General features: G+C 36.5%; 1 protein-coding gene across 7 annotated transcripts in view; it reads left to right on the top strand.

Moving 5' to 3' along the window:
* Positions 1-23,687, top strand: part of BIRC6 (baculoviral IAP repeat containing 6) — a 183,831-nt gene that overhangs the window by 60,018 nt on the left and 100,126 nt on the right. For 2 of the 7 annotated variants that reach the window (XM_082047539.1, XM_082047536.1), the window contains exons 23-43: positions 1,078-1,224; positions 1,747-1,934; positions 2,606-2,920; positions 3,340-3,439; positions 3,907-4,121; positions 4,292-4,500; positions 4,804-5,150; positions 6,069-6,288; positions 7,151-7,284; positions 9,850-9,987; positions 10,737-10,864; positions 11,451-11,582; positions 13,556-13,771; positions 15,491-15,674; positions 16,048-16,203; positions 16,570-16,703; positions 18,216-18,369; positions 19,131-19,247; positions 20,232-20,386; positions 21,533-21,659; positions 22,496-22,606. In XM_082047539.1, the coding sequence (XP_081903665.1) occupies positions 1,078-1,224; positions 1,747-1,934; positions 2,606-2,920; positions 3,340-3,439; positions 3,907-4,121; positions 4,292-4,500; positions 4,804-5,150; positions 6,069-6,288; positions 7,151-7,284; positions 9,850-9,987; positions 10,737-10,864; positions 11,451-11,582; positions 13,556-13,771; positions 15,491-15,674; positions 16,048-16,203; positions 16,570-16,703; positions 18,216-18,369; positions 19,131-19,247; positions 20,232-20,386; positions 21,533-21,659; positions 22,496-22,606 (3,627 nt within the window). The remainder of the gene's footprint in view (positions 1-1,077; positions 1,225-1,746; positions 1,935-2,605; positions 2,921-3,339; positions 3,440-3,906; positions 4,122-4,291; positions 4,501-4,803; positions 5,151-6,068; positions 6,289-7,150; positions 7,285-9,849; positions 9,988-10,736; positions 10,865-11,450; positions 11,583-13,555; positions 13,772-15,490; positions 15,675-16,047; positions 16,204-16,569; positions 16,704-18,215; positions 18,370-19,130; positions 19,248-20,231; positions 20,387-21,532; positions 21,660-22,495; positions 22,607-23,687) is intronic. The other 5 variants (XM_082047541.1, XM_082047537.1, XM_082047538.1 and 2 more) reach the window with 5 other exon arrangements.

Raw genomic sequence — 23,687 nt, 5'->3', positions numbered from 1 at the left:
AGTTCAAGAAGGACAGGGAACTGCTGGAGAGAGTCCAGTGTAGGGCAACAAAGATGATTAAGGGAGTGGAGCACCTCCCTTATGAAGAAAGGCTGAGGGAGCTGGGTCTTTTTAGTTTGGAGAAGAGGAGACTGAGGGGTGACCTTATTAATGTCTATAAATATATAAAGGGTGAGTGTCACGAGGATGGAGCCAGGTTCTTCTCGGTGGCAAACAATGATAGGACAAGGGGTAATGGGATCAAGCTGGAACACAAGAGGTTCCACTTAAATTTGAGAAAAAACTTCTTCTCAGTGAGGGTGACAGAACACTGGAACAGGCTGCCCAGGGCGGGTTGTGGAGTCTCCTTCTCTGGAGACATTCAAAACCCACCTGGACATGTTCCTGTGCGACCTCACCTAGGCGTTCCTGCTCCAGCAGGGGGATTGGACTAGATGATCTTTTGAAGTCCCTTCCAATCCCAAACATACCGTGATACTGTGGTAATCGGTGAATCTTTAGGCCACAGAATGTTCAAAGAACAAGACAATTTTTCCCTGTCAGGAAATTCTTTTCATAGCAAGCATATTCATCAGTCCTAGTGACTTTACCTTTCTTGTATCCTCTTGTCCATCTCTTTCCCATCCCTCCCTCTGTAGAACACTGTGAATTTGTTAGCATATTGAATAATAGTTTAGTTTTTGTGCTAACTTAGTGTATGATCTTAGTTGGTCTTTTACTTACTTTCTCTTCCTTTCTGGTAACATCAGTGTATTTTTGCAAGCTAATTTTCTCACAGTGTAGGAAAGAATAGAGCATCCATATGTAATTTATTTCTGGAGTTTAGAAGGTTACACTATGATTCTGCTGTCGCATTTGATAATTTGACTTAAGATACTCTGTTCGGATTTGGCAGCATTATCCATTTTGAAGTATGCATCTGTTTATATTGTGGATGTGATAGTGCTAAGGTGTTTGTTTCACAAGGTGAAGTAATATGTGGATTATATTTAGTTGTCCCTTTTGACTCTGCAGGACTTGAAATGTCACTAGCAAGAAAACATTAGCTGATTGTGCAGGTATTTATTTCTCTTTCAGGAAATGGGAAAATAAGTAGCTGTGCAGCTGCCGAAGGTAGTTTTACTTCCCTTACTGGACTTCTGGAAGTTGAACCTCTGCACTTTACCTGTGTTTCAACAAGTGATGGAACTAGAATAGAAAGGGACGATGCAAGTACGTTTACTGGTATATACAGTTTTTCATTTTTTCTACTTAGCATAGTTCCACAATATGATATTTTTAATTGGACATAATGAGCATGGTTTAACAAACAGATTACTTGTAGTTTTATAAGTGTTGAATTTTTTAAAAAGTAGTTACTATACATGAAGTTAAACTTCCTAGAGCTTAACAAACAAACTGGATTTCAAATTTATTAATTTAAACAAATTTGTTTCTATCAGAGAGTAAAACATACAAGCTTACATATTTACCTTGCAGCCTTATGTGGCAAAGGAGTTCCAGGGCATTAGGTGACTCTTGTGTAACAAAAATGCATATATGACGAGTGTGCATAGTCTGTAAACCATATAGTTTGTAATTCAAGATGTTACTCTGTAGCAAGAACTGGGTAAAAGGAGACCTTTTTCCAGTTTTTGAATTGCTCTTAACAATTAGTAAGGAATTAAATTAAAGCTGTGTTTTATAATTTCTTTTCTACATACATGTTTTTGTTTTGTTTGGGTTTGTTTGTTTGTTTCATGCCAGTGAGTACCTTTGGGGTTACCCCAGCAGTTGGTGGCCTCTCTTCGGGAACGGTTGGGGAAGCCTCGACAGCACTGAGTTCAGCAGCCCAGGTAGCTTTGCAGTCTCTCTCTCATGCAATGGCCTCAGCCGAGCAACAGCTCCAGGTGCTGCAAGAGAAACAGCAGCAGCTTTTGAAGCTTCAGCAACAGGTTGGAGGCTATTTGGCTATTTTTTAATGCTGTCTCTAAACTTCAAAAGCGGAGAAAGTAGTTGCAGAGCTAGTTGCCTCTTTTTTTTCTTTTTTCTTTTTTTTTTTTTTTTTTTTTTAGTTTTTTCCTCCATAGTGTATTTGAAGAAGGAACAGCTCTGCACCGAGGATCACTCTTATTAAACAAAATACTAAGAGTGTCTCCCATACTGTTTTGGTCTTTCAGACTTGTTTTTGTGTATTTTGAGGGTGGGTTGGGAGTTTGTAATCAAAACTAAGTCTTAGTACATACATATATCAGTCTGAAATTGAAAAGCCCGCTGAACTGAGAAGCATGATTGCCAGCACAGGGAAGTATCGGTCATAAAGCCATTGTCAGTATGAAGCTTGACTGTATTGACTCTACTTTGCTGTTCAGTTGTAGGTTTTTACATTTTTTTTTTATTACTCCAATGAATTACTTCATTACTCATGTTCCTCAACAAGTGAGGTCAAATTGAATAGAGTTTGATTTTTCAGCTTATGGTTGGACATCTAACATGCTTGTGCTGAAGGTGGCTTGTATTTATTAAATCTAGTTTTATAATGGAAGTTGAACTTGTAGTTCAGTACTACTGTTGTGTTCCCAAGCAGTATTATCTGCTACATACACTGCTTTGATTTTACCCACAGAAAGCAAAGCTGGAAGCAAAACTGCATCAGACGACAGCAGCGGCGGCGGCAGCAGCATCAGCAGTTGGTCCTGTTCATAACTCCGTGCCTTCTAATCCAGTAGTAGGCCCAGGGTTCTTTATCCATCCTTCAGATGTCATTCCACCCACACCAAAAACAACTCCTCTGTTCATGACTCCACCTTTGACTCCACCTAATGAGGCAGTTTCTGCTGTTATTAATGCAGAGCTTGCTCAGCTTTTCCCAGGTTCAGTCATTGATCCCCCAACAGTTAACCTTGCAGCACATAATAAAAATACAAGCAAGTCTAGAACGGTAATTATTTTTTATTGTTTTTCTTGTAGAAACAAGATGCTGTAAAGCCTTATCAGGATCTAATTTGTACTTGAGTGCTAGTAAATATATGTTTATTTGGATGAGATGTGAAAACTGTATGACTAATTTAGATCGTATGAAAAGACAGACTTATGAAAGCAAGGCAGAGTTGTTGTAGTACTCCAATGGTTTCTTTTAATTGTAAGCAGCTCAACTGTATAAGGAGTTATTAATCCTTTGAACTTCGTAGTTAGCATATTTTGGTGGTTCATGCTCAAATCTGAATGTAGTGAGGTATTGTCAAAATTTTACATTTTTAAATCACAAGAGGTTTTCTTACAGTGTTTTGCAAATAACAGCTTATTATAAATGCATAGATTTTAATGACCTGGTTTTACTGGTGTTTTCTCACTCCTCAGAATCCTCTTGGATCTGGTCTTGCTCTTGCAATATCTCACGCTTCACATTTTCTTCAACCTCCACCTCATCAGTCAATTATTATAGAGCGAATGCACTCAGGTAAAACCAGAATTCATAATAATAGTTTTGACCTATTTTCTGATAAGAAGTGGAATATTTTCCAGGGTGTTAAGTAAGTTGCTTAGCTACAGTCTCACTTGGTTTTCCAAAGAAATTCTGTTTCTCAGTTTTCATTTCTGTTGTATCTGGAAATTTAGGACCCAGCATTCAGTGATGTTTACTGAGTTGAAAAATCCTGGGGGCTGGGGGAATATGTTTGGTCTCTGGACAAAGCACCTGTTCTGAAATAATGCATAAGAAGTATAACAGTTTAAGTTGAAGCCAAAATTTTCTTATCAAAGGGTGCAAGCTATAGTGAGAGATTCTGAGGTAGTGCAGCTATTTTTAACCTAAAATATACACCTTTTGAACAATATATAAACAATGGCTTTATTATTTGAGAAGTAACATCTCTTTGCTGTTTAGCACACACTTGTATTTTAGGCAACCTTGTGTTTTTCCCCTAGGAGCAAGAAGATTCGTGACTTTAGATTTTGGAAGACCGATATTGCTGACGGATGTATTGATTCCCACTTGTGGAGATTTGGCCTCCTTGTCAATTGACATTTGGACTTTAGGAGAAGAAGTGGATGGAAGGCGACTGGTAGTGGCTACTGACATCAGCACACATTCACTTATTTTACATGACTTGTTGCCACCCCCAGTTTGCAGGTTTATGAAGGTAAAAGGAGAAAGGCTGCATACTCTGTCTTTTAGCATGTGAACTTTTTCTTAAGTTCTCTTCCGTCCAAACTTTAGTTGGCTGTAAATTTTTAAAGAATTTTTGACTTGGTGTTTATTTTGCCTGTTTTGATACCATTGTGTTACAGCATAGTTGTGTTCTCTTTTCAGATCACTGTTATTGGACGATATGGTAGCACAAATGCCAGAGCAAAAATCCCATTAGGATTTTATTATGGCCATACCTATATCTTACCCTTTGAAAATGAGCTGAAACTAATGCATGATCCCCTCAGAGGAGAAGGTGAAGCTGCAAATCAGCCAGAAATTGACCAACATTTGGCAATGATGGTTGCATTGCAAGAAGACATACAATGCAGGTTAGAAGAAAAAATTGTGTACTTACTAGTTATTTTAATTTAAAACTCTGCAATATCATAATGTTATAGATTTGGGTTTTTTCTTCTGATATTTTCCAGACCAAAGAAAATTCTGCCTTTGTAGAGTTGTTACAATCTTTATAGCAGTAACAAAGACTACACTGTATTTTTTATTTTTTTTAAATATCTGTTTTAACAGTGCATTCAAAATGGACCAGAACTCACCTTCTGGCAGGATGACTGTCAAATGTATTGCCATTTGCTGATGTCTATTGAATTGTGTGTTGGAATGTTTCCCTTTAGGTACAATTTGGCCTGTCATCGGTTAGAAATCCTTCTGCAGAGTATTGACCTGCCGCCACTCAATAGCGCTAACAATGCCCAGTACTTTTTACGAAAGCCAGACAAGGCAGTAGAAGAAGATAGCAGAGTATTTTCTGCTTACCAGGACTGCATTCAGCTACAACTTCAACTCAACTTGGCTCACCATGCTGTTCAGAGGCTCAAAGTAGCTTTAGGTGCAAGCAGGAAAACGCTGAAGGAGCAATCTGATCCAAAAGACTTGATTCAGATGTCATCCACAGAACAGTTACGCACCATCATTAGATATTTACTGGATACTTTGCTTAGTTTGCTTCATTCTTCCAATGGTTAGTATTTTTTGAGGTTTTGATATTTTTGACATGTTAGTAGAAACAATTTGCAAGTGTTTCTGTTTTTTGTTCTGTACTTTCCTACTATAAAGCTTTTAAACTATGTTCAGGTATGTTTTACTATGATTTTAGTAGCTGGTAGCATACAGTGTAAAGTTTCACCAGTGACACCAAGCTGACCTAACCACTTCCTGCTCCTAAAAAGGACAGGAGAGCATGTCAAGATCCTTCTCTCTTTTCCATAGTTCTGACTACATATTCCTTTGTTCAGATAGTCGTCTCATCCTTTTGTGGGTTGATTCAGTTGGCTGAAGTAGCAAAAGGCTGCTGGGGCAAAACACTCATGTAGTTTCATTGGTAGAATCAGCTTGTGGAAGGATCTGTGAGCATCGAAGCCTTTACAACACTGGGCATGGATTAGGCAGTTAGAAGTGGGGAGGGGAAGCAGAAATTGCTTCTGCGGACTGGGGGGGTGCAGTCATGGAAGAGTTCCAAGACAATCAAAATTGAAAAGTCTGAGTAGGAGCGGGGCGGGGGTGGTGGGGGTGGTGTTGTTTTGTGTGTGTTGTTTTTTGTTGGTTTTTTTTTTTAAGAAAGCAGAATATTATTCTATTGATAGATAGGTGTGTCTGTCTTGTAATTTTCTGTGCCGGTCCATTTTTAAGCATAATAATGGTTTGGTTTTTGCTTTGTGTAGATTCCATGAGGGTATTTGCACTGACAGGACACTAATTTGGTTTTCACCAAACGGCCTGGTCATTATGGGTTACCTGCAAATTACCGTCTCCCTTTTGTACTCCCTTTGCCAATTAATGTAATGATAATAGTTTTTAAAACTTCCTGTCAACCTTTTCCTCCTATGTTTTCAAGCCATTGTCTCCTTTAACTTAGTTGTTTGTTCTCATTTCTTTAAAGGGCACTCTGTTCCTGTGGTTCTGCAAAGTACTTTTCATGCTCAAGCTTGTGAAGAGTTATTTAAACACCTGTGTATCAGCGGGACCCCAAAGATACGGTTGCACACTGGCCTTCTGCTTGTTCAGCTCTGTGGAGGAGAAAGGTGGTGGGGTCAGTTTCTCTCAAACGTGCTGCAGGAATTATACAATTCAGAACAACTTCTCATATTCCCACAAGACAGGTAAGGTATAAGTCTGTATCATAACCTGCAGATCACTTAAATAATCCCATTGCTTGTAAGTTACCATTGGAATTGACAAAAATGTGACTGAAGGATACTTATCCATGTATTCCATTGATTTAAGAAACAGTACCCAAAAAGCATGGCAAATGAGAAATGTCTGATTGCAGTTATTTATTGCAGCTCTTTGGTGCTTGCACCACAATAAATTGCTGTTTTTCCTTACTTGGAGATCTTTGCATACCTAGCAGGATTGCCCCCCAGTGTCAAAGACTGCCTTCTCCTTTGGCAGGCTTAAATGCACCCTCATCATAGAGCTCCTCTTCTAGTGTAGTAGAAGTAAAATTGAGGCTGGAAAGCACACTATTAGCATTTAATACAGAAGATTTCCCCGAGATAAGGGCAAACAAGCATGGAGTTGAGCATTCAGTGTTAGATGTGTTGATAATGTCAGATTATTGATTGAAGTCTTTGATGCTCTAAACGTTAGCATTTTATTTTAATCAAACGTATTTGCTGTTCTGTGGCTTTTTGCTTTTTTTGGACAGCAACATGTATATTTGCATAATTTTTAAAAAGGAATTATGAAATCCTGAGATCTTGTTTCAGATATAAGAAGCAGAATGCTCTGCTGACCTCTTGAGGGTAAAAGAGAAAATGTTCTCCCTAAAATACTGCATTATCCTTACAACAATAGAATGTGAAATTCATTTCACTTGCTGGGCCACAGTACTTTTTTCTGCAGCGATCTGCTTGTGTCTAAGATGAAAACCTAGGGGAATAGTGTTCTATAAGGGGTATTTCAGAATATTACTGGATCTGAAAAGAAATAAAGTCTTAAACATGTACATTTTATTTTTAGGGTCTTCATGTTGCTTTCTTGCATTGGCCAAAGATCGCTTAGCAACAGTGGTGTTTTAGAAAGTTTACTTAATCTCCTGGATAACCTGCTGTCACCACTGCAACCTCATTTACCTGTGCACAGAAGAACTGAAGGTAGCCCTCTAATATGGGAAACTATGTTTTCATATTCATTGTAAGCTAGCAAATTGAGAGACCAGCTCACAATTTTCGGTGTATTAAAATAAGAAATTGCTCATTTACTGTATTTCCAAAACACAGTTGACTTCTAAAATGTGCTGAAACTTCTTGTTCTTAAGGTGCTAAAAGAGATTCGTCCCTGACTCCCCATCCCCTCTTTAAACGTGAGCAAAATCTATTTGTTTGCTTTTAATTTACCTACGAAGCTTTAAAGTTTTAACAAAGTGGGAGGAACATCCAGTATGTAGAAAGCCCTGGTGACTCTAGTGAATGACTTTGGAATTTAGCATTTTCGAAAGAAGTGCCCCGTTTTGCTCATAAGATCCTTTCAAACTTTCAAGCAGTTATCAAGACAAGTTAGTTAGGTGTATCTGCATGGTTTCTGCAAACTACATAGGGGGTTTTTTCAATCATAAGGATTTTTTTTTTGTCCCTAAAAAAAAAAAAATCACTGAAACTATATTCTCCAAAAGTGATTTTGAGTGTTTTCTTAGCTATCCCAAGTTTGAAAAAAATGCTTGCTTTTGAAAACATCGAACTCTAGGCTACTTCCTTTGTTCTGTACATTTAGCAGAACATTGTAGAAAACGTTTAAAACTCTTAGCTATGTGAAATTGGTAAATGCCCCTTGAGACTCTGTCCTTACTTTATACCCTGTCTCCTGATGTAAACAAGCCTACAGCTGGTGTCAGAAGCTCTCCTATTGCTTCCCATTCATCTACTGTGTACTTTCTCTAGCGTGGCCATATCTTGCTGTAGTCTTGAACTAGTTTGAGGCAAACCAAAGCTTACGTCTCCTCTACCTCTGTTTGCACCCTCCCTGCAGCTACTAGTTCCTTTCATAGCTCTTGCCTTACTACTTGTCCTCAAGGAGGGCTTTAGGAAGCAGAAGTAACTGATGCTTCAGAGCTCTATTTGCTGGTCTTCCAGCTTCCTTCCTCCTGGATAGTACAGGTGAGTACTAGGGCATTATTATGTGTGGTGGAAGCATCAGGTACAACTGAAGAAATTCCTATTTGAGAACTGTCACACCTAACTAGAGGTCTAAGGGGTGAAAACTTACTGGGGAAAAAGTCAGAAAACAAATGACAATCACAGCAAGAGGTGAGTGTTGTGGGCAGAGAGAAATTGTAAACTTTGAGGCAGAGGGGGAGAAAATGGAATAAGCAAAAGGCACACTTGGAGGGAGGGAGAGAAGCTGAAGGTTGGGGGTTTTTTGGGGGTTTGTGGTTTTTGGTTTGTGTTGTTTTTTGGTTATTTTTTGAGAGAGAGAGGGAGATAAAAGGAAATGTACTTCTTTAAACAGAAGTATGAAAAAGTATACATCTGCGGCAGGTGCCGTTCTTTTTCTTCTGCCAACCCAAAAGGTGTGTAGTGGTCACCAGTGCTACACATTTCTATTCTTGCAATTTAGTCTGCAGTTCCTGTCAGGTCCTGTTGTGGGGAGACCTCTTGTCCTCTGCCTGCCTGGGGCAGGCTGCTCGCTGCCCTTGTGGACAGGAACGCAGTGTTAACAGTCAGGGCCAGCATCCTATTGCTTGGGCTGCCAGCAGCTACGTGTGATTTTGGACAAGTTGTTTCTGTGCCTTAGTTTTCTTCTTTGATCTGGAATTAATATTGTTTGAGTTAATTTAAGCTTTTTTTTAAGGTAAGTGCATGAAAAGTGTAGTGCAGTTAAATGTGGCTCAACACAGTGCGCACCTATGAAAATGTGCGTGTAACCTTTAGTACTAATGACTTGGCTGTATTGATATTATGTAGAAGTAAGCCATTTGCATAATGACTGTGATTAAGTGGTTGTTAATTTTAGGTTTCTGGTGCTTATTGAACATTCATGAGTTCACTTCAGAGCTATTAATTTAGATTTGCTCATGCACACAAAAGTTTTCCTTGCATGATGTGTAAGATATGGTGTTTTTTCCTTCTTCCTATACAAGAATACTGCATTTAATGTGTGAGACTGAAATAGGCAATAGCTGGTCATTAGCACCACCAGCGCGGTTTGTCTCTTCTGAACTCAGTCTTTACTGCATCTTATTAAAATGGCTACATGAAAATCTACTAACAAGGGCATAAAAGTGAAGGTATTTGGGTGCATGGTTATAACTGTCTTGTTGGAGCCCTGGTTGCTGGAGGAAATTGATGTTGTGGAATTTGAGACCTCTGATTTATGTGCTTTAATGCAAACAGCTGTCATTCTCCATTTGGTATTTAGGAAATTTAGACATACAGTTTTTCACTTAAAAAAAAAAATGCTGCTTCTTTTTAACATTAGCAGTAGAGGTTGAGCTTTTGACTTCTGACTTCTTCATCTAAGAACTTTTCGTTTGCTTAAGTTCTATACTGAATGTTTGATATCGTCCCTCATTTATATGTGCTCAGACTCCTATCCTCATTTTAAAAAAAGGGAATGGAATCTTTGTGACCTAGTGAAATGTGTGCCATCTAGTGCTTTTATGATTTCTTTAAAACTACGGCTTCAAAACTTTATTGAGGTACTTGAATCTATTTATTTTGAAGGAGTTTTAGACATTCCCATGATCAGCTGGGTAGTAATGCTGGTGTCCAGACTACTGGATTACGTAGCTACTGTTGAAGATGAAGCAGCCACAGCCAAGAAACCTCTGAATGGAAAAGAGAGGGAACGATTTTTGACAGGTATGTAACACTTACTATCAAAATTTGCTACTATGGGTATTGATTTGCAAGCTGTTCAAATAGTTAAAATGTATTTTCAATTCACTTGAAAAACAATGTTTTTAAAATAAATGTCGTGATCATTTTATTTGCACTATTATCTGCTTCTTTACATCCTCATCTGCTTAGAAATAGGACCTCTTTTGTTTTATTAAGTGAAAAATACAGGACTGATTTAGTTTGTAAAAAGTCCGTATACTATCCTATGACTGTGGGACCTGGCAGTTGGGAGTGTACACAGTTTGTATTGTGAGAAAGGGCAATAGCATGACCTCATAACTTCTCTGGTCTTTGCCATGGCATTTGTATTCAGTATTTTTAAACACATTTTCTGTCTGCTTATTTTTATTAGTATTTAAGTGGATTAGCTGTGGTTTTCTTTGAACATCTTTTCTAAAATTGAAAACTGCAAAGTTTTTGTGGTGTGGAAGCTGTTCGCTTTTAGTTAGGACAGTCTTGCTTGCCTCCTTGTATGTCCTAAAAATAATGAGAACAAGGTGGTACCATTGCATTTTAAAATTACACAGAAACATTGCCATCAATACTGATAGTTGCATAACACTAAGAGAGTTAGATTTTACTTGTTTCTTTAGTATTTAGTGTATGGAGATGCTAACATTGCTGCAACATAAATGTTTTTCTCTGGAGTTAAGTGAAGTTTAATAAGATGGATTAATATATCCTCTTTTTTTTTTTCCTGTTTCCATTAGGAAATCAGTGGAGTTTTATAAATAACAGCCTTCACACTCAGAGTCTGAGCAGATCAACTAAAGGCAACAGTAGCCTAGATAGACTGTATTCCCGAAAGATCAGAAAACAGCTTGTGCATCATAAACAGGTGACTTCCAGCACGGTAGTGGCTATTTTCACAGAAGTATATCTCACTTATAGTATATCTCATTTCTTGAAATAACAGCTTTGGCCTTGGGACTCATTCAGCCTTGCTTTTGCATAGGTCTGGTTCTGTAGCTAAAGGCTGCCTAACTTCTTTGACATTCATTTCAAACTGTGGGGCTTGGGATCTGCTGGAAGAACAGATGTTGGAGTGTAATTTGCACTCTCTGGCCCATATTGGACAGTAAATATAATTTACTTTTTAGATAACTCTGTGCACCTAAGCTGTGGTTTAAAAGTTGGTAATTCTTAACAGGCAAAATTTTCATTTCTAAGTACAACTATGCAGGTTTTATGACCCTGGGCATGTATGGCTTGAGCTCCTTTACAAACACTGTTTCTTCTTAAACTTTATCTGTTCTGGGTCTGCTAGCAGCCCCTTATATTGTCTTAGTTATAATTTTACATAAATTGTATTTTAAAAGCTCAAGTTGCAATTTGAACGAAGATTATTATCATATGAACATACTGATCCTTTTAACTTCTTATTGCTTAAATTTTCATTTTTTCCTATTAACATTTTCTTTTAGCAACTTAACTTATTAAAAGCAAAACAGAAGGCTTTGGTGGAACAGATGGAAAAAGAGAAAATACAAAGCAACAAAGGATCATCATACAAACTTTTAGTAGAACAGGCAAAACTAAAGCAGGCCACTTCAAAGGTATGATGCTCTGAAACTGTAACTGACTTCTTGTCCCTCATGTGAAAAGACCTGTTCCTGCAAAGTCACTTTTGTCCTACACTGACCTTATTTTAAAAGGTTGTTCCATCATGGCTGCTATCAGGTATTTTCTGATGCTGAAAACAGCAGCCATCTGTAAATTTCTTGCACTGTGAAAAATAGTTTATCTTTCTACAGGGGTTTTTTAGGTAGTCATGGCCAAAATCAGTAATAATCTTGTAGCTTTGGGCATGCCAGTCTTATCTTTTTCACTTTGGATAACATATACCCATAGAAATGTAAAACAATATTTTATATGGTGAATTTTAATGCATGATACTCTTCTGGATGCTCTTCTGATTGAATAAGCAGAAAATAATCATGTCAATGACTGTCTCCTCCACCTAATAAATATGACTTTTGAGACTGTTTTCTGAGCTTTCTCAGAAGGTTCTTAGCATCCTAAAAGTACTTACCACGTAAGTTGCAGCATCTTGCAGTAAGCCCCAGATATTGAAAGTGGATGTGGTAGTTAAAGAATTATTTTGATCATGAGATGAGGTGCTGAAATATAAGGATTTCTGGAGATGGCAACATGGACTTTGCAGAGAGCACAAACAAATGTGGAAATCTTTCTGGATACCAAACTTAGGTATCTCTTTAAATATTTGCTCTTTAGTTCCAGAAGTACTAACGTCTGTTAGGATAACTGAAAATAGGCCTGTGAAAAGTGATTGTAGAATGTTGGACCTTAAAGGCAGTCTAAAGGGAAATGTTACAACAACTTCCCATAATTATGGAAAAACAAACAAACACCCCAAACAAACAAAAAAACAATCAAACAACAACAAGAAAAAATGAAACACCAGCATAAAAATAAAGACCTAAGTTTTCACTAACTCTGCTTGTCATGGCTGTTCTTTCCTGCACTGTCTTCTGCTTTATTCCAGCAGGTTGTATCAGGGGGGCTACTCCACTGGGGGCTCCCTTGAAACATCTTTAAGTGAGTCACTGGCTGAAATATGCTGTCCAGCTATTTAAGTTTCACTTTACAGCAGCCATGTTGTATCGAAAAAACATGTTGAACTAAAGAATTTTCCTCTTGCAGTATCTTAACATCTAGTTATGGTTTTACTGTACACTTGATAGTTGCAGTTCATGCAGTTTTTGCTACTTCACCTACTAATTGCTTTTAGTTATGACAAGCTGTGAGTAACTTAAAACATTTATTGCATTTAGGAGGAAGATGAAGCCTTTGTTTTAGTAAATAGTTCTTTCTCTGGTCTACTTCAGTTGCTACTGCTTAAGTGAGATTATAAGAAGCATTTGTGTTACCTAATTCTAGACTGCTTGTGTAGCTGATAAAATTAACTGAGCTACTAAATGTGTGCTCTTGGTGGATGGGAGGATTAATAAAAGCACTGTCTTCCCTCCATTGAATTTGTAGACCCACTGTAAAAAAGGTTGTAGATTAGAGCCCTGATCAATTATCAAACTAGTTCAACTTATGGTGGCTAATGGACGCTTTGTACCCTGGAAATATTAAGAAACTTAGAAATTATTGATGATTTATTGAATGTGAAGAACTGAGAAGTCAGCATTCTTGTAAGGGTAAATTGCCATGTTAGCTATTTTAGTATACAGTTTCCTTTATGGTAACCATAGCTTTATATGCAGGTGTGGAAATACAAAAAGAACTTCTAAAATTCATATTCTCAATATGACTTATGGCAAAATAAAGACTTAATTTTCACCTGTGCAGAACTGGATAATTTGGTTATGAGTCTGTCACCTGAGATAACAAAACTAATTTCTGTCAATAAAGCCTTAATTCCATTCCATATTCTCATATACTGTTAGACCCTCTTTCTTCAAGTTTTACAGTTACTGGTATTGCTGCCTCAGATTTTCACTGGGAAAAGATTCAGAGGTTAGTTTGAAAATGTAACTTGTTTCAAATTTAACTTCTGCAGCACTTCAAGGACTTAATACGCTTACGCCGGACTGCAGAATGGCCTCGTTCTACTTTAGATACAGAAGTATCAACAACAAAGGAAACTCCAGAAATTGAACCACTTCCATTTACACTGGCACACGAACGTTGTATTTCTGTAGTGCAGAAGCTGGCACTCTTTCTCTTGTCAATGGACTTTACTTGTCATGCAGACTTGCTTCTGTTTGTTTGTAAGGTAAAAAAAATATGGAACATATTACTCTGTATCTGCAATGGAGACCACATTAAATTAGCTTTCTATTACTGCTTTTTTGCTGGCTTATTTATAAAAATTAGCTGCAGCATTGCAATTTCTAGTAATTTCTGGTGAGGTAGTTTTTCTGATCTGTCACCTTTTGTGTAACTTAGAATTTGATGGCTTCAAAATTACAGAGAAAAAGTAACTTCAAAAAAATAGATTGGTGCACAAGTAATTGCGGTTTTTGGACTGTGCATTTTAAATCATTAGAACTAGGCTCAGACACATCTTTATTAATCAAAACAGGAACCATAACAAGCAACACATTTTTGCGAATGAGAAATAAGTTTATTTATTCACGTAGCATAAATATCCGTGCTTTGGGATTCAACGAACTTTTGGAAAGCATTTTGTGCACCCTGCTTATTGTGGAAGCATTTTCCCTGCAAAAAGTTGTCGAGATGGTTGAAGAAGTAATAGTCAGTTGGTGAGAGGACAGGTGAATATGGTGGATGAGGCAAAACTTTGTAGCCCAATCCATTCAACTTTTTAAGCATTAATTGTGCACTGTGTGGCCGGGTGAGAGAAGAATTGGGTCCCTTCTGTTGACCAACGCTGGCTGCAGGTGTTGCAGTTTTTAGTGCATCTCATCAATTTTCTGAGCAGACTTCTCAGATGAAATGGTTTCACTGGGCTTCAGAAAGCTGTAGTGGATCAGACTGGCTGCAAACCACCAAACAGTGACTGTGACCTTTTTTTGGTGCTAGTTTGGCTTTGGGAAGAGCTTTGGAGGTTCTTCTCGGTCCAGCCACTGAGCTGTTTGTCGCTGGTTGTTGTATAAAATCCACTTTTCGTTGCACGTCAAAATCTGATTGAGAAATGGTTTGTTGTTGTGTAGATGACGACACTGCAAAACGACGATTTTTTTGATTTTCAGTCAGCTCATGAGGCATCCACCTCCCGAGCTTTTCCACCTTTCCAATTTGCTTCAAATGCCACATGACCATGGAATGGTCAATGTTAAATTCTTTGGCAACTTCTCGTGTAGTTGTAAGAGGATCAGCTTCGATGATTGCTCTCACTTGGTTGTTGTCACCTTCTGCTGGCCGGCCACTACGCTCCTCATCTTCAAGGCTCTTGTCTCCTTTGCAAAACTTCTTGACCCACCACTGCACTCTATGTTCGTTAGCAGTTCCTGGGCCAAATGGGCTGATGATGTCGTGAGTTGTCTCTGCTGCTTTATGACCCATTTTGAACATGAATAAGAAAATTGCTTGAATTTCCTTTTTGTATAACGTCATTTATAGAATCACAGAATCATTTCTGTTGGAAGAGACCCTCAGGATCATTGAGTCCAACCATAACCTAACTCTGGCACTAATCCATGTCGATAGTCTAAAATAAATATCAAATAAACATCAAGTAATAAGTCTGTAGTAAAAAAACATATGGTGAGAAAAGCACATTAAAATGATATATAACATAAGCACATTTATTTAGGAATGTATTCCAGTTTCAAATGGCAAATTTCAAGAATACAAAACCTGCAATTACTTTTGCACCAACTTCATAATTGCTCTTGTAAAATACTAAAATTTAAAGCTAGTAAAAAAACCTGATTTACTTGCAAGCAAAATCTAATAATCATAGAAGTTAAATCTATTACATATTTTCATTGTGTTAAATATGAATAGGCATATATTTCCTTTTTTATAGGTTCTTGCTAGAATTGCAAATGCTACAAGACCAACAATTCATTTATGTGAGATTGTAAATGAGACTCAGTTGGAAAGGTTATTGCTGCTTCTCGTTGGAACCGACTTTAACAGAGGAGACATCGCTTGGGGAGGAGCATGGGCTCAGTATTCTCTGACTTGTATGCTGCAGGATATTCTAGCAGGTTTGGTTTAAGTTCATGACACTTTCTTTAATGTTTTAGTTGGTTTTTTTTAAAATTATGTTAGAATCTGCTGACATTGTTAAGATATTAAAAAAAAATCTTAAAATTGAGATTAGTGTGTAAAAAAGGCAATTTAAAATTGCAGTTACAATCAATCCTGAATTTGTGACTTGTGCATTGAAAGTTAATACTTATATGACACTGATGATTTTCAAATTATTCAGAACTGTACCCATAAAGAAGTATCCCTTAGAGAATTTAAGAGTTAGATGAAAAAAAGCAAAAAAGCAGCTAGTTGGTTGAGAAACTGGGATGTTAGTTTGTAACGGGAATAAAGCTTGATATGGAGTTTTCTGCTTAATCTAATCCATAGGAGAGCTGTTGGCACCAATAGCAGCTGAAGCTATGGAAGAGAGTGCTTTGGCAGAAGATGCTGGAGCTTCGGCTGGTGATTCTGATGACTCTCTCCAGCAGTCCACGGTTCAGTTAGTGGAAACAATAGATGAGCCTTTGACACATGACATCACAGGTAAATTATTCATATTCTTGACACATATATGTATACTGGAAAAAAAAAAAAAAGGAAAAAAAAATCTTTGCTGTTACTCAGCTGTCAAAATATCAGTAAATATTTTTGGTGATAGGATAATTAGTTTTGGAAAGTATAGGCAGAATATGAGCAATGCTTCAACTTATTTTTACATCTGATTAGTAAAAAACAGTTGTTTTTCTGATTATTTAAAACAGGCAACTTCATTTTTTTTATTGCATTCATTAACTTTTTCCACTAAGAGCTCTAATATTAAAAGTTTTAAAATTATCCATAAAGTGTGTGATATATCCGTGTTTTATATTTTGTACTCTTCAGTATTAATATTTTGTTAATCATTCAAAGGTGCTCCACCTCTGTCATCTCTGGAAAAAGACAAGGACATTGACCTTGAATTACTGCAAGACTTGATGGAAGTTGATATTGATCCTTTGGATATTGATCTGGAAAAAGATCCCCTTGCAGCCAAAGTCTTCAAGGTATGACACACCTGAGTTTCCAGGATAACCTTTACATGTGCAGTAGTAAAGTCCTTTCTCACTTACACTTCTTTATTAGTGCTATTTGATGTTTTAGACCTGCTTTTAGATTTTTATAAAGGTTTAATTAGAATGACAGGAAAGAATGTAGAGATTGTGTTCACATCTTAGATATATTTCTATTTCAGTTGACCACAAAATATGTTGCTTTTGCATGCCGATAACTGTATAAACAAGAGATTCTAACTTTACTCATACCTTAGCACACGATAAAAAACACAAAAGCATAATATAAAAGAAAAATAACATCTGTTTTTGTCCTTTTTTGTTAGGAATAAAATGCCACTTGCTTCTGCAATTGTTCCTAAGAGTTAATACTGCTAGATTGTGTTTTTTTAAAAAAAAAGTCAGAAGTAGCTAGTGTTCAGACCAGCTTCAGAATATGAAGAGAAGAAACTACAAAACTGATTTCACTGTGGAACAAGCAAATTATTATATGATTTCATACTCTGTCTGTAAGGGTGATGCTCTCATCTGGAGTTTTCCCACTCCTCTCACTATTGACTTAAACCTTCAGCCTCATTTGAATTAACCTAAATTATTTTTCTTAGTACTTGCTCAGACAAGACTAAATTTTCTTTATTTTCTGTATTCTCTCATATGTCCTTCCACTGATTATCTATCATGGAAAGATTTTTTTATTTTTTTTTTACTTTAAATCTCACCCTACAAAAATATTCTACTTACTGCTTAATTTTTGAGTTACTGATTTTTTCCCTCCTTCTTTATTCAGCTATTATTTAATTTGGCTAATATTTAATTAGTCCACTTTATCCACATTATCTTATTGCCTGATCAGTTGTCCTCTAATAAACAGTCAATAAAGCACCTCTTCATTCTTAATCCTTCTTAAGATTTGCTTCTGTGTCTGTAAAATGACAGTTGATGCTGGATCTTGCCGTTAAAAAGACAGGCATACACAAATTGCCTTCATACAGTCTTGCATTACTATTTTTTTTTCTTCTGATCCATATACTTTTTAAGTGTCTTGAATTGTGACACTCGAGTAGAGATTATTCGATTCTTTCTTTGGCAGAGTGCAGTGCAAACAATCCCTGAGCCTCACTGAGGCTTAAAGGTACTTTAACAGTACAATTAATGATATAGTATTCTGTCTTGATAAATAACTTCTTAAAATATCTCTGTGATACTCCACTTCTAAATTTACAGTGTGATACAAATCTGTGAATAAAAACAGGTGATAACATTTTCAAATTGACTTCTGGTATCTTTGAGACAGCTAACTACAATTGCTGGATTTTGACAATCACTAAGGATTCAGTAGCTTATACTACAATAACAATTGAAACAAAATTTTCTAAAGCTATTGAATCCAATCTTATTGTTTTAATTTTTTGTTACTTCAGTGTTGTTAGTAATTTTATTTTTGTACTTTGGCAGTCTAATGAGTTGCTGTTTATTTTTTTCATGTTGTTTGGTTTGGTTTTTAAGCCTATAAGCAGCACCTGGTATGATTACTGGGGTGCCGATTATGGCACCTACAATTACAATCCTTACATTGGAGGTGTTGGAATTCCAGTTGCAAAACCACCAGTAACTACAGAGAAAAATGGATCACAAACTGTGAGCATATCTGTCTCTCAAGGTAAGCAATGAACAAAAGTTCTGTTTGGGGTCTCTTTTCTGTGTATCTGACACTGTTGCATATCGAATTATGTTGACAATCTCTGTGTGCATTAAGTGGAAAGAATTCAGTTTTCTATATGCTGTGTTTTTTCTGTGGTAACTGAGAGAGTATTCTGTGAGGTTTATATTTAAAACTGCCTAACATAGCAGAAAATCTTTTTTTCTAACATTTTTGAACACACACTTCTAGGCAGTTCTAAATCATTCCTGTTTTCTCAGGAATTTTTGGAAGCTCTTTTCTGGTTGTCTGGTATTTTTGAAAGTTGGCTTTACCCTAAGAAATGAGGTGGTGAACTTGTTAAGCTTGGATGAGTACTGCTGAACTGGGGTGACAGATCTTTCCCTTGCCACCCTGAAAAACAGCTTTTTAGTTCTTGTTTGGGAGCTATTACCTTAGGAAAAACAGGCTTACACATATGCAAATTTAGTAATCTGTAATATTAAAGTGACTGTGAAAAGCAATATGTGTGTTTCATAGAAATGTAGTATTTTATTAATTATATATTTAATGTCTATAGGAATCTTGCATTCATGTTAGATTTTCAGTTTCTACATTCTGCTTCTGTCATGTATAAAAGTGAATCTTCCTGTTAGTGATACTAAGATTTTTTTCAGTTTAATATGGACTGTCTATCTATATTGCTTGCACAGGAAGTAATAGTAACTAATTATATAGGTCTTTGATATAATTCAGTTTATCCTGTTTATTGCCTTGTGTAGCTTTAGATGCACGTCTAGAAGTTGGGCTTGAACAGCAGGCTGAGCTGATGCTGAAAATGATGTCCACCCTGGAGGCTGATTCCATTCTACAAGCATTAACAAACACATCTCCTACACGTAAGTACATGATGTCTGATCATTCTCTTCACATAATGACCACGATGCTTTGAAATTTGTACTAATTTTTTCTGTAGTCACTCTAGCAGCTTAGAAAAAGTTAAATTTCATTTCATATATCTTGTTACAATGAGCTTTAGAAATACTTCTTTATTTAGATTTTTTAATTATGCGTAGACATATATTTAAGACAACTTGTGAAACTGGTCAAATATGCAGTATGCCTTTTACAGTGCATAATATTACAATGGAGGAATTGGTTTTGTTTTCTGATGTAGGTAAAAATGAACATTAAGTTTCCTGTTTTTCTGAAGCTCCATTCTTGCATTCAGTGTGAAATTTCAGCTGTTTCAAAGCTGCTTTGCACTTGACAGTTTCAACTTTTCAGGGATCAAAGTGAAAACATTTGAATACGTTTTTGAACTCACCTGTTTAGTAAGCTTATGATATAAAACAATTAATGATGCCGATTTACTTTTGAACATCTTTTCAATTCATTGCACTCTCCGTCTGGTTAAGGTGTGCTTCTTTGTAGCTCTCCAGGGTACCATACAGTCATTAGTTGAATATCTGATGATGGAGTTGGTTTAGTGACATCCTCAGACTTTATTTTCTGGAAGTTTATTATTGCCTGCAGTAGCTTTACCATAATGCATGAAAGAGATGTTCCAATTGCTTGTCTTACCATAGTGTTAGCAGGACACTCCTATGATGTATGTTTGGCAAGAATTATGAAAATGTATCTCTGTGGGCTCACTTTCCAAAGATTTTTGTGTGAAGCTGGAGGAGTCTGACATTCAAGGATGCCTTTTGCCGTACGGTAGTCAGTAGTCAAGCTCAGCTGAACACCACATTGAAGATATTTTAAGTTATAAAATAAGTGTCCCTTAAGCACAAAATATGGGGAAATAAATATTAAATTACTTTTAGAAAATTTTACAAAATAACTCATGGGGAGCTGGTATTTTTTGGTTTATTTTTTAGTAACTCAGTCTCCTAGTGGAACAGATGATTCCTTGCTAAGAGGATTACATGCTGCTAACCAAAATGCCCAGTTGATTGTACAGTTGTCATCTATACCTATGCTGAGCGCATGCTTCAACAAACTTTTTTCCATGCTACAAGTCCACCATGTTCAGGTATAGAATTATGAACTTTGAAATATTTTGATAGTATTTCTCTATATATTTGCAAGTTGTTTGCCTGTATTTTGTAATACTTCGGATGCAAGTAACCTGTTATGTGCTTTATTGCTTTTGAAGTTGTAATGTACAACAGTACCAATAACGTAATAGGCAAAGTGCTGAAAGCTTTTGACAAATAGGACATATATTGAAAAAGCAGGTATACATTTTTATATTTTAAAAAAAGTTATTAGGTTAATTGTTAGCTTATTAGTGAAGAGTGTCACTAAGTGTGCAGTCTCCGTCTGTGGAGGTTTTCAAAACCCAGCTGGATAAACCCTTGAGCTGCCCAAGTCTGACATCTCGATTGGCCCTTCTTTGAGCAGAAAATTGGACTGAGTAACCTCTTCAGAGGTCCCTTCCAGCCTCAACTGTCCAGTGATCCTAAATGTTAAAGTTAGAAGTATGCTTTTTAAACAGTCGGCTTGGCGACGCTTTTCTTGATACATACAAAGGAGTGCCATGTGTGCTGTAGGTGAGTGGTTAGGTGCCTGCCTACCTGTTCATGTTTTAATTGGGTGACTGACTCCGTCCCTCAGTTGTTCCTTAAATATGTCAGCCAAAATATGTAAAGGACCTTGATGCTTCCTCAAAGTATCTAAGTAGTTATTTTCCTCAAGGGAGTTATTCAGAGTGAGCATCTGTGTGTCTCTGATAATTAAAGGAGGTTTCCCAGTAATTAAATTAACCTTTTAAATAATTTTGGTTGACTAGTGAACATCACTTGACTATATTGAGATATTCCAAAAGTTTACATGCAAATCAGTGTTACAGATGTAAGGTTAGGATACAGGAATGTCTAAGCAGTGTGTAAAGCTATTTTTTAATGTAAATGTGATGAATCTTCTCAAGAGAAAATTAACTGTATTTAGAAGAAATCATTTTTACAAAAACATAGCAGAAACAGTAGTTATGCTGAATATGACTTGAATATTATGTTTATCAGAATCTTCATATCAAGTAAAGTGTGTGTTATCAGTGAAGCATTAACACCTGAGAATGTAGATAAGGTTTTTAAAATCAAAACAGCCTTTCATGCTCTGGAGTTGAGGAAAAACACTTGAGTTTGATCTGATACTGTTTTTTTTCCCTTTTTTTCAGCTTGAATCCCTTTTACAGTTATGGCTCACATTAAGCCTAAATTCCAGCTCCTCTGGAAGTAAAGATAGTGGCGCTGATATTTTCCTTTATAACGCTAACCGAATACCTGTAATTTCCTTGAACCAAGGTAAAATACATTAAATATGGGGAAATAATTTTCAGGAAATTAAACATTATTTTATTATGTTATTATTATTATTCAGGTACTAAATTTTTGTTAATAAGCAAGAAGTATTAAATATTCTTCGTAACAGCACTGTTGGGATAATGTCTTTGTTCTTATTAAAGAGCTCTTGGGCTCATTATCATCTTAACATGAAAAACATGTGGCTAGTATGTAATTAAAACATGGATTACTTGAATTTGCATAATCTCCTCAGAAATTAAATTGTAAAATTTGTGGTTCTTAATCATCATTAATCGCAAGAGGACTTTTTAAAAGACACTTCTTAGTCTAAGGTGAACTGTGCACCTGTATGTGCTTCTCTGACAGATTTCTTCTTGTATGCCATCCTGTGATCTCTTTATTATCAAAGGAATTGGTGTTGGGGGAATCTCTGTTAGTTTTTGGCATCAGTCTACTATCTATTATGAACCTATTTTCCTGTAAATTTCTATAGTTTGTATAGTTTTAAACATCTGTGATATCTTGCGGTGACAGTCCAAAACATTAGTGCCTGCTGTAATTAAACTGTAATGCTGACTTCCATGAGAGCATCTTTGCATCGTTTTCTGTGAGATATCAGGGTCTGGGCACTGCAGAAAGTTCTGTGGGCCAGTTCCTGGGAAGTGTTGGTGATGCTTCTTTTCTGATTTCCTGGAACAATACTTGTCAAAACAATAATATTAATAATAGTAAGAACAGTAATAACAATAATAAATATAGCACCTCATGGTGAAAGTAGGAAGTTCATAATAATACCATGAAGATTAAAGCTTGTAAAAACATGTTTTTCTTGACAGCTTCAGTAACTAGCTTCCTGTCAGTTCTGGCATGGTATCCTAATACGTTACTCCGGACATGGTGCCTTGTGCTTCACAGCCTAACTCTCATGACAAATATGCAGCTTAATGGTAAGTTTTGGGTGGTTTGGTTTTGTTTTGCTTTGGTTTTATGTTGCCTATTTAGTGACTAACAGATGAGTATTGATTCCCATCTGAAAGGCTACTGTAACTTTCCCTTTGTCATCTAAGTACTTTTGTTGGTTCTTCCTACCTTGAGATTTTTGAACAGTGGGCTCCTTGAATTGTACCATGGAAAAAGAAGCCCTTGTGGTAAAAGAAGACATCACTATAAATAGGTTGTCAATATCTTCTAAAAATGAATTTTAGGACTAGCTAATCATCTGTGGGAATTAGCTTTGTACTGTGGGAAGAGGTAGCAGAGAGAAAGGATTAGGGCACAATGAGAGAGATTTATGTTCTTCTGATGCAGTAGGGATATTTTCATAAGTATGCAGGCCCTAGTCATTGCTTATGTTAAGCTATTTGAAAATAAGCCTTTAGAAACAGAATATTGAAAAAGAAATCCAGCCATTTCATTTCCATATGCACAACAGATTGTCTCACATTCTGTATATTGCTCCATAACACACTAGAAATAATCTGCCTTTGTGAATGAGATTTTGCCACAAGACTGGTAGAAATTAAAAGATGTAATATTGAAATCAAGCTTCTAAATGGCTCACTATCTTAGGGCAGCTGTCGTGAGGAATGTGGCCTTGTCCTCAAGGCTAAAGAAGAAGTGAGTAGTAAGAACTTGGAGACTAGAATCTTTAAGAACTTATGTTTAGACCAAATCAGAGCTCTTCTAAATTCTGTTTTCAGTCCAAGCATATGACTAAAGATAGTAATTACAGAAGAAAGAAACCCAAAGCCACCTGAAGATCACATTTCTGGGAAGCAGTTCGCCATTTTCCACACCTTTCCTCAAAGATGCTTATGAATCTTTTTTTAATATGTGCCATTTCAAATCACTGTCCTTAAGATGCACTTTTTTCTTCTAGTTTCCACTTTCCCTTTTCTGTAATGTTATTTCAGTCTCACAAAACTGTTGAAATTTTTGCTATTAGGTGAAACAGTAGAGCTGTGATTAAATTAGTGGAAGAGACTTAACTGATATTCTCAAACTGAGACCTCTTCTTGTTCTTGGTAT

This window comes from Streptopelia decaocto (genome assembly GCF_964273445.1).
Source record: "Streptopelia decaocto genome assembly, chromosome: 3".
Lineage (NCBI taxonomy): Eukaryota > Metazoa > Chordata > Aves > Columbiformes > Columbidae > Streptopelia > Streptopelia decaocto.
The sequence above is the reverse complement of the archived record's forward strand: the minus strand, read 5'-3'. Positions and strand labels throughout refer to the sequence as shown.